Consider the following 11,834-nt stretch of genomic DNA (forward strand, 5'->3'; position numbering starts at 1 on the left):
GTCTCTGAAAGTTTCATTATGAAATGAATCAGCTTCATGATAAAATGTTGGGGGAAAGTTAAATGCAAACATATTAAGTATTTTAAAATGCACCTTTTTTCTTGGATCTATTGCTTCTCTATTAAACAGAGCCAAGGAGCAATAACTGAACGTTTGCGAAGTTTCAGTATGCATGATCTAACAGCTATTCAAGGTGATGAGCCTGTGGGACAAAGACCGTACCAACCTCTCCCAGAAACAAAAAAGAAAAGTAAACCAGGCTCCGGTGAAGCAGCAGGTGTGCTTGTTTTGTTTTCACGTATTGTTCTGTCATAGTTGGGATCTTGAGTCAAGATGGGTACCAGCTGTCTGAATTTGGGTAAACTAAATTTATCTTTAGTTTGGCATCACCGACTCAACGGACATGAGTTTGATTAAGCTCCAGGAGTTGGTGATGGACAGGGAAGCCTGGTGTGCTGCAGTCCATGGAGTCGCAAAGAGTCAGACATGACCAAGCAACTGAACCGAACTAAAATTTATCTTTAAGCTTTTGTTTCTGTTCTCTAAATAAGGCTAGTGCTTGCCTTTTGTTGACTCTGGAGAGAATCCCACTAAGAAAGTAGCAACAGCCCCATGTGCTGCCATGAATTTCTAGACGCAGTGGATGTGGCCGTCTATGACCACCAGCACCAGTCCTCACCTGTGCTCTCCGCTCTTGTTACTCAAGCTGTGTAGCAACATCTAAAGAGTTTAAACCCTCTTTACTGTAAGTGCTGTGAACAAATAAGGATATTGAACCATAAGATGAAAAGTTTTAAGCAGTGACAAAAGAGCAGTTTGATAATAAGATTACTCCAATGTCTTGAAATTATGAATTGTAGACCAAAAACCCACTTGTTCTAATATAAATTGTAAGCATGTCATGGTTGATATGTTCTAAAACTTTAATAAATTGTGATCTTAGAAACATGCACACAAACAAAAAGACATGGTTCTTGTAGTCTTTTTTTTTTTTCACATGTAAGAAAATTATAGTTCAAGGCTCAACTGAGAACTAAGATCTTCAGGACATTTCTTATTAGTGTCTTATTAGGTCCATAAAGTATAGGGCTACTGGATCTTTTTTTTTTTCCCCCAAGTAGAAGTTTTCTTTTGAAGTACACTGAAAATCATTCTTTATAATTAAAACCAACTTGAAAAGAATAGTTGCTTCTTATAAAGAAAAAATAATGAAATTTCTTCTAAGTTCTCCCTAAAATAACTTAAAAAAATTGGTGGCTATTATCTAAAAAGTAATAATTAAGTACTGGCCATTGAGTAAGGTACTAATGCCTTTAAGAATGAGTAAACTTTGAACCTTGAATCATCATCCTTAATACTTTAATAATGTAAAAGTAGCTCCTAATATAAGGCATTTTCTTAACAGGCATTTAAAAAATTAGGTGTACTGACATTGAATATGGGATCTGCTATATATATTTTGGACCAGTAATCTGAATCCTTTCTCAGTAGTTGATTCATAATTATACCTTAAAATTGGTTAAGAACTATATTCCAATTATTTAAATGAAAATAGAATTATAAATTTGAAAATCCATGACACCATTTTTACGGGATCCGTCTATTAAATTTAAAATGCTAAAAAAAAAATAAAATGCTGTGACTAAAATATTTTAAGGTAACAAGGTGCTCATTAGTTCTTCTGTTAAATTTTAAACTGTGAATTAAAATAACAAGAAAGATGGGAAACAAACACTCTCATACACTTTTTATGAATGTTTAATGTATAACAATCTTTTTGGATGACAGTCTAGTAACAATTATCAAAATGTATTCTCTAACTCAGCAAGAAACTTCTAGGAATAGTCATAAAGAAATAATCAGGCAAGTGTGTTCATTTTATTGATGTTTATAGTAACAAAATATTGGAACAAACCAAACTCCTAAGAGAATAGTTAAGCAAAAGGGTGGCTATTAGCAGTGAAAAATAATAATGTCAGTTTATATTGATACTTACTGACATGAAAACATATCCAGATTGAGAGGGAAAAACAATAGTAATGAAACAGTGTGTTTGTTATGATCCTGTACCATAGAGGCACAATAGACAGATGGATGAAATGGATTAATATACATAAATGTATTTTTAAGATTTATGTATGTAGAAGACAGTCTGAAAAGGTATTATGAAAATGTTAACAGCATTTAGCTCTGAGTTGTGGGCTTCTATTGATTTTTTTTTTAATTAACCCATTACTCTTAAAATCAGAAATAAAATAACTCTTCTTCTTTTATTAAGGTATTCATTTTCTTATATCTTGAATTTTTTTCTATTTTATTTACTTCTAAAATTTCTCAAGAAAGAAAGCAAGTTGATAAGTTTTTCAGTGTGGGAATTATATTTACATTGCAAAGTCTATTTACTAGTTCATGTAATCAATACATTTATCTCAGAACACAAGCAAATTCAACTGTTTGAGAAAGTAGTTCCCTCTTAAAAGCTAAATGGCTTGCTCTGAGCAGTTTGAGGTTGGCTGATCAAGAGAAGTCTTGCTTTGATGAAGTTATTCTAGTTCACATGTTGTCACTATGGGAAAAAGAGCTACCTCCAAATGCTTTTTTGTAAGAAAATAGACACCTTGAACATGATGTTCACTTCCTTAGAAAGAACACCACATTCTCATAAATGGAAATATTTTTTCTGCAAAGAAGCTGCTGCTCTCATATTAGTTAAAAGTGCTTCAGTATTCATTTTCAATATACCAGCAGATAAAGGGAGTTGTTTTGTCTTGTTTTCAATGCTTTATATATTTATTTAACCCTGAAGATGACTATGCAGGTTAAATATTTTTATCCTTATTTTGTAGATGAATAAACTGAGACCTAAGGAGATTAAATTACTTGTCAAAGACCACATACTAAGTGACAGAAATGAAGTATCCAAGGTTCTTCATCTAATCCTCTCTCTTTTTACTTTATGAAGAGACTACACTTAGTGAGACACTTGGGCTGGAACAAGGACTGCAAACAATTTAGCAGGAGGGGACCTTAGAAATGCTTTTAGTCAAAGAAGGCCAGTAAATGACATCCCTTCGTGCCCATGGCAGATGTTGCTAATGGATTGCGGCACTTCCCATCTGGCTCAGAATCGCACTCAACATAGCACCCCAGACAGCTCTACTGGCTCAGGGTTGGCATTCCTGTATTAATAGTAACCTATTCATCTCCCACTGCCTCAACACCTTACCAGATAAGAAAACTGAGGCCCAGAGAGGCAAGACTCACTCAAGTTCTTACAGTAATTGTAGCAAGATGCTCACTCGTTTCTCCTCTCATGGATCCAGGGCTTCTTCCAGCATGATAGCTAAGGCTTCCTCCTCCCAAGTCAGACCTTCCATGATTCTGCATTTACGTTAATACATGAAACTGCTTCAAACATGCCTGGTCTTTGCTAAGTGCTGGATCAGTATTGGCTATTATTATTATAAAGGGGTGGGAGGGAGGAGAGACTTAAAATATACCAATTCTAAGATGTGCAAGCTATGAATAAAACCTGGTCAGTCTGCATAAGCGTTTGCTCGTTTCTTAAAATGGTAACAGAGCACTGGGTTGAAGCTGGCCAAACAGCTGCAGCCTCAGGCCTCAGGGCCCCTGGCAACACAGACTTCTCATTCTTGGGTTCTCAGTCACTGCCCCTGAGGAATGTGCATGGACAGCACCATCCTGAGGACCTTGTCCAGTCTAGATTGATGATGGAAAACAGCTGACCGTAGCATCACCTTTGTTCGCCAGCAGCACCCCACCAGCTTCACCTTGCCTGGGCTTGGCAGACCTGCTCAGCCAGCTTGCTGGGTTCCTGTTCAGATAGGGCATCTAGATTTGGGCTTTTCTCATAATCTCGGGTCTTCTCCTCTACCAAAGACTTTAAAATTATTGGACAACTCTGATTAATACTATTTCCACCATGCACATCAGAATTTTCATAATGCTTATTTTCAGGCTTTTGAGCGGAATAGAAAATGCATGTTTTAGTGAAGATATTTGATTTGACTCCTTTCTTTTTGATGCAGTTTAATCTTAATAACTTGCTAAATTAAGCTGGTCAACTTCACCTCCTAACAAAGCCCAAGCTTGGCTACTTTCTGCTCAATCCTTGGACTCCATCATTGCTGACTTGGACTGCAGTAACCTCCCTGCTTCCAGTCTTACCACTTATGATTCATTCTCTAAAGTACAAGAAGACTCTTACAAAGAACCAAAACCTAATCATGTCACTCTCCTGCTTAAAATGCTTCAATGCCCTCTCCCCTTTGTTCTCTGATGAAGTCCAAACTCAGCAGCATGTGGTATATTAGCTTCCCAGCCTTGGCACCCCACTGCTTCCGGTGCTGGGTGTATAGAATCACGAGCCTTTCAGAATTCAGCTTGGCCACCACCTCCTACAAGAAGTCTCCTCTCACAACCCACTTCCCTTATCTTCTCTTTATAGCATTCATTACAGATGACTCTGTCTCCTCTACTGGACTGTGTATTTCTCAGGGTAGAAAAGGACAGTTATGTCTTTTTAACATTGTATCCCCCATAACTTAGTGTACTGCCTCACACATAGTAGTATTTTAAAAATACTTGTGAGGACTTCCCTGGTGGTCCATTAGCTAAGAATCTGCCTTCCACTGCAGGGGACACGGGTTTGATCCTTGCTGTGGGAAGATTCCACAAGCCGTGGGTCAGCTAAGCCCGTGTGCCACAAGAAGAGAAGCCACTGCAATGAGAAGCCCATGCAACCACAACTAGGGATTAGCCCCTGCTCTGCTGCAATCAGAGAAAGCAGTGAAGACCCAGCACAGCCAAAAATAAATAAGCAAATTTAAATTTAAAAATTATTTTAAAAATTGTGCAATAATGAATCAATCTATCACTTTTCCTGAAACAATAATTAGAAAACTAAGATATTTTTAGTTGAAATTAGGAAACAATAAGATGTATATATACATATATATATAATATAACTATCATTTTGAGTGAAATTCCAATTCCTAGTCATATAAAATGAGAGGTAATTAAAATCGCAAGGGCCATGTTTGCCTCATCTTTTACCTTAGAGAACTTTTTGATCACAGTGGTTTCCTTTCTGATCCTTTCCTTGATTCCTTATTCTGTGTTTTACCTTAGTTTTATTATATTGGGATTGGGAATATTATATAAGCAGCAGCAATAGAGAAAAATCTAGAAGTGGCAATCTAAAATAATTTTTTTCTGGTTTACACAGAAGTAATAATATTTTTTAAATAAAAATTTGGCAATTTTTTTAAGAAAGAAAAAGTGAAGAAATTTAAAATCACTTAAAAGCCCACTTTCAACAGATATTATGGTTTCATTTTTGTTTTTCCTTCCTTTGTTTCTATATTTGCATTTTTTTCCACTTAATACTGTACCAGGGGGTTTTTCCCAGGACTGCTGACCCTACTTCCTCTCCTAGCCACACTGGCCTCACAGCTCTTCCACAAAGTTGTGCTTCCCCGTGACCCAGGGCCTTTGCATGTGCTGTCACTTCTGCCTAGCACACACTTCCTCCAGCTGCTGCAGGAAAGCAAAGGATCTTGGCCTATGTAATGACTGATTCTGCTTCCAAATCCTTCCTGATTTCTGGACCAGAAGTCTGGCAGCATAAAATTGGACTTCCTTAATATATAATTATGGAGAAGGAAATGGCAGCCCATTCCAGTATTCTTGCCTGGAGAATCCCAGGGACGGAGCTGGGCTCTGTCCAGCCTGGTGGGCTGCTCTTAATATATAATTAAAGATGTTTATCTTATTATGAGACCCGGAAGCTTAATCACAACTCTTCATGGTTTGCTTAGTAATGCTCAAGCTATTCATGTCCTGTGAGAGCAGATGAATAAACAATTTATTCAGTGTACTTTTCTTCACATGCAAGAAGTCCATCTTTGCCCCCTCCTGAGCCTGATACCATCCAAAGAAGGTAGCTATGCTCCTTACCTTTATTAAAGTAGAATTTGAAATGTCATGGGGCCTTGTAAACTCACCCCTGTCCTTTTTTTTCTTTTCTTTTGACCTCATCCTGTGGCTTATGGGATCTTAGTTCTCTGACTAGGGATGGAACCTGGGCCCTTGGCAGTGAAAGCCCAGAATCCTAACCATTGGACCACTAAGGAATTTCCTCACCCCAGTCTTTATAATCTACTTACTATTCCCCAGTTGCCTTAGATTTAGGCCCCTCTCTTGCTCCATCCAAGCAGTGGTTCTCAAAGTGTAGGCCCCAAACTAGTACCGAAGCATCACCTGGGAACTTGTTAGAAACGTAATTTCTCAGCCCAACCCCAGCCCAGCAATGTGTGTATCAGTGGGTTCTCCAGGTGACTCTAATATATTCTAGGAAGTTTGTGCGTTTGCACAAGTTTATTGAAATTCTAATAAGCTTTGAGAACCACTGCTTCAGGAATGGGAGGGAGTATTCTTCTCCCTGAATCCCATTCTCAGGGTGCTCTCAGAGTTCCTGACAATAACCAGCCTGGCTGCCTGGTTATTTGCCTGCTGGTCAATGTTAAGTCCTCGCTGCTACACATAGCATCCTGTTAGCACACCCACATGATCTCTTACTGACCTTCCTAGTGCTGGCTGTTTTCTTTGAACTGACATCAGTCATCATAGCCTGTGGTGTTTCTCATTACTGTAGCCTGTCTGGCTGGATTTTATCTTAGCAGCTGCAACAGTGTTGGTTTAACTTCTCTATCACCTGCCCCCAGTGAGTTTATCTTGCCCAAAGTTCTATTCCCTTTGGGTCTTATATGACTCCTTAAGTCCACTCTACCAAGTCTGGTCTTGACAAAAGGACCCTAAGTTCCTAATTAAAGTCAAAGGTACAAATGACAGACCAAAACACATTATTGCTTAGGTAGTTTAGAATTCGCAAAAAGGAGAAAGGGCAGGAAGAGACTTTTCACTATGTATCTGTTTATATTCTTTGATTTTTGAGCAAGATAACTGTTAACCTACTCAAAAATATTTCTAATTATTCTGCAAAATGCATAGTAAGAATAGGAATTGCCAGGGGAAACTTCCTGGAAGAAATGAGCCTCATCTAGACTAGTGCAAGGGGTGAAGATCAACAGCGAAGGGCAGGGAACCCATTCCAAATGAAAAAAGGGAAAGGAGTAAGCAGACAAACGCAGACTGTGCAGAGAACTGTGGACAGACGGGGTGAAGAGGCGGTGCTGACTGGTATCCTTTTACTAAAACATGCTGATTTTCACAACTCATCTAGGTTACGGAATTCCACTGAGAGACGGAGATGAGAAAACAGATGAAGAAGCAGAGGGGCCATATTCAGATGACGAGATGTTAACACACAAAGGGCTCCGAAGATCGCAAAGCATGAAATCTGTGAAAACCGTGAAAGGCCGAAAAGAGGTGAGTCAAGTGTAGAGCTGTTTTCCTAATGATTAGTATTAAGAGATTTCCCTGCTGCATGCTCATTTAGGATATTAATGATCCCTAAATGAAGGATTGGAATGATACAGCACGGGTTATATTTAAAATTATTTATTCCGGTCAGATGGATTAAGATCTCTGGCAATTTAGAAAATGATAATAAATTCCTAGTCTTTCACTATAAGTGGAAAACAGTATTCTCACGTAGCAAAATCAGACAATTGATGGGAGTACCCAGTACCAGCCCTCACATATATATAAAGAAAGCAGCTAACAGTATCAAGTACATAGTTTTGTTTTAAACCGACTCTATATCGGGTTTAAATAGTAAAAGTTTATTCGTAATAATATATTGTCTTTGTGCCCAGAAAGCAGTGGAGGATTTCAGTGAAGGCCTCAGGTCTTTGTGGGCAGTGTTCACGGACATGTACCAAACAAAGTGTAAATAATAGTTTATGATTTTATTTATCACTAGTGATAATAATCTGTGCATATATGTAACACAATACCAACTACACTTTGTGCTGTCTTTTGAGTGCACACTTAGAGGACAATTGATTCTTTATGTCAGGAAAGTTTAAAAATTATTACTGTGATGATGATTATGAAGTCCTATCTAATTTCAAAATCTGATTCATAATGAAAACACATTTCTCTCTTCAGGTGCGGTATGGGTCACTAAAATACAAAGTAAAGAAGAGACCACAAGTGTATTTTTAGCCATGTACACATCAAGTATCCCAAGACAAATTATGCTAATACATCAACTTGTTTTTCTAACATCATATATTCAGGATGTATCCATTAAAACCGTTCTTTAAATTGTGGTGGTGATAGGGTTTACTTTCAATTTAAATAGTTTTTATTTCTTTAACAACTACTTCCGAATCTTGACTACTAAAGGTAGTTATGCAAAAATAGATAGATAGATAGATCAGAAATAAAAGAAAATTGTGTTATCTGTTGTCAGATTCTTCAAAACATTAAGTGCCTGAGATATAAGGTGAAACACAGATTCACAGTATACTTGAAAGATGGTTCAAGCGACATCAGCCTTTGTGATCTTGTATTGTGTTTACCTCCATTTCTGTTGTAACTATCATATGAGGATAGTAATTAAATAGGCTTCTGATCTAGCAGTGATAGAACAAGGGTATAATATAAGATAAAATATGTTTTATATACTTTTCAAAGTTTTACTTTGTTAATACTTTCTAGTTTTCCCACCATCCACTGAAAGTTTTCAAGACAACTATTTGAAAACCAGGTATCTACATAGCACTTTCATTCCTGACTAGTTTTGCACACTTGAAAATTGTTTACGTATTTTACAACTATACATTTAAGTTTTATTAACACTGTCTTTACTGTTATTTGTCATATTCTGACTTGTCAAATTTATGCCTTGAATTATATCATCTCTTTTCCTGTGCGTTTCATTAGTTATATTCATTTAATTTTAATGATAAAAAATAGAGCTCATAGTTCATTTTCAACTATTTCTACATATCTTTCATACAGATAAGTTCTTTAAAAATTACCAGCTTCCCATATTTAGTTCTACATTGTAGCTGAATTTAGCATGTTTTTGTTAACACTGGTTTCATTTTCAGCTTTTAAAAATGGTAGCTTTTGTGAAATGGAATCAGAGACCAGTATAGCAGGTAGATATCTTCTAATTCATGAAATTAACCAACAACCAATCTATTCACAAGCTTGGCACTGACACGGGCTGCTGATTTATAAATCTGGCATTGACTCTACCCACTTGAATCATTTCACTTCTGGCTGAGATAATTTCCTGAAGATCCATGCCAATGCAAAATACAAATGTTGTTAATCTTACGTATTAGAAGTTATTAGAATAGATTTTAGAAAAATATTGTGTTTTTAATCCAAGAGATTTTGAGTTACCAAACTTTGAAGCTTTTTAAGTGGCATAGATAACTATGCATTATGAACCCCAAGGCAGTATATTTCTGATGATGGTTTTAGTAACCAGTAATCAAAATTATATCATTATACAAATTTGTATGATTATACTCTTTCATATAATTTACTTGATTATTCTGTTTACCCAAAAGAAAAAAAACAATGAGAGAGATTTGTGAGATCTTTGACCTTTCTGCCTTTCAAGAAATGAAGCCAGCTGGGAGTGTATATTCAGGACCCACTCTGAGTGTTGGTAAAGAACAGAATGTTTACTCAGGAGTACCTTACTATAATTCATACATTTCTCTTCATGCAAGTCTTAAAATGTCTTCCAGATTATCTCATGTCTTCCAGATTATCTCACATTCTCAATAAGTAATACCATGTAAAAACTTCATTAAATTTATTTTCCCCCAAAGTTTAATTCTATGAGTATCTTCATCTATTTTATCTTGACTAATTCAAAATTCCTATGAATTCTGGTTATAAACTCTGGAAGAGAGTTTAACGTAGATTGCCTAGGAACACTTGACTTCCCAATATAAACGCTGCATGTGCCATGCTTACCTTTCCTACACAAGGGCAGTGTCATCTCAAATTGCCTAACAAGGTCACGTAAGTGACTTTGTATCAAAAACATTACTTTTAGGGGCTGATTTGCACCACTTTATTTTATTTAAGTCTAATTTCAGTATTAAGCCTATGCTTTCATTATCGTAAACTCACAAATACTGTCCTAAATTGGAGGAATTATTTATCCCTCTACACGGCGAGAGTCAAAATGTTTAACCAAGAGCAATACTAGTTTCAAAGAGATAATGCAGATCCTTCTATGTAATCATATCTCAAGGCTTCCTCTGATACATTTGTTATAACCTTCTGTACAGCAGTGTCACTTCGCTGTTCTATCATTTCCATTCTGTCCTTTCATTTCTTACATTTTGCTTCTTTTCTGTGTGTTTTAGCATGCTTTCATTTGAATTTTGTATAATAAACTTGTACGTCTTTGTTTCTTTTAAGGTGGAACAGGTCATTTTTTTGTTTCTCTGCTTTTAAGTCTAATTCTTATAAAAAGAGGTGTGTTTATCCCTAGACCACAGTGCCTTGCATCCCACCACCACCATTCGGTGAATGGGCATTAGATGCTGCACAAGCCTTTAGAACACTATTTTGGTAGCTATTAAAGTTTATCCAGAAACTGTACCTGGTGTCTCAGTTTATTGTCATTCAACTTGTTCCTGAATATTAACTATTTCCAGGGTTTGTTCAGAAGGAAGAATTGATCTGTTCTTTAGTTTACTGTATTTTTTTTCTGGTGTAAAAATGAGCCAGAAATAAGCCTTATGGCTAAGTAATTATTTAAACCCACATAATCCCTGCATAAGATTCCCTCCACACACTTCACTATATGTATGTGAATTTGGATAGAAAATAATGTTGCCAGCATTACCAGTTTTAAATACTTGACTATACAGATTGATGGAATAAAATTATTAAAATGTTTTCAGGGAACTTAATCCATATGTCACCACCAAAGATTTCTACAGTGTTATGAGGTGTGTAAATATTCCAAATTTCTGTAAACATTGGTTAGATAAGAGGTGTTTTTCTTTTTTTTGGAATAACACAGTTTGTACTCTGGAATGCTTGAACTTTTGTGTTATTAAAAATAATACAACACTATCTTAAATATTAGTAATTTGTATTTTTAATTGGAATAGGCTAAATTTTTATTTTGATTTTTTTTATCAGGAAAAATAAGTTAATATGTACTGAAGAGCAATTTCCTATGTTTTCTTCTGTGTAAGTTGATTCATTTAAAAGCAATTGGGTAAATTTTGAAAAGATTATTGTGGTATGTAGTGTGTGTTTCTTAGTAAACATCACTTAAGAATAAAGCTTTCTGAAAGGAAAGTACAACTTTTACTCTATTAATGTTTCTAAGATTTAATCTTTTGGTAGTTTCCTACAGATTTAATGTATATTAACCCTTTAAACATTGACCATGAATTAACATTTTCTCTTATAACACCTTTTAAATCTATGTACTTTAGTAGTTAAGAGAAAGCAATTTTGCAAGTTTTAATCTCTTTGTAAAAGCTATCTTTAGGCCCAGTATGAGGATAATTTTACAAATGTGTTTTTTGAAAACTTTAATATAAAATAAACTCATGTTACTAGTGATAACTTGTTTTTTTTTTTTCTGTGTCAGAGTGTTTATGTTAGGTTCCATGAAATGATATTATTTATTACTGTGTGTCTTGATTTAAATAATAAACAATATATGCACACACTTAAGATTACAAATCATAGAGCAAATTATACAAATCATATACATTCTTTGAAATATTGCCATTTGCAACAATATGGATGGATCTAGAGAATATCATACTAGGTCAGGGAAAGCTGAATATATTGTATGATATCGCTTATAGGCGGAATCCAAAAAATAATACAAATGAGTCTATATT

The 11,834-nt window shown here is 35.7% G+C and overlaps 1 protein-coding gene across 1 annotated transcript in view; it reads left to right on the plus strand.

The window, feature by feature from the left end:
* REEP3 (receptor accessory protein 3) overlaps positions 1 to 11,550 on the plus strand; it is a 98,539-nt gene extending 86,989 nt beyond the window's left edge. The window contains exons 6-8 of the mRNA XM_043927025.1: positions 130 to 277; positions 7,265 to 7,410; positions 8,095 to 11,550. Of these exons, the coding sequence (XP_043782960.1) occupies positions 130 to 277; positions 7,265 to 7,410; positions 8,095 to 8,151 (351 nt within the window). The 3' untranslated portion in view covers positions 8,152 to 11,550. The remainder of the gene's footprint in view (positions 1 to 129; positions 278 to 7,264; positions 7,411 to 8,094) is intronic.
* Positions 11,551 to 11,834: the final 284 nt, after the last annotated feature.

The sequence above is a fragment of the Cervus elaphus genome, chromosome 15 (assembly GCF_910594005.1).
Source record: "Cervus elaphus chromosome 15, mCerEla1.1, whole genome shotgun sequence".
NCBI classification, from domain to species: Eukaryota; Metazoa; Chordata; class Mammalia; order Artiodactyla; family Cervidae; genus Cervus; species Cervus elaphus.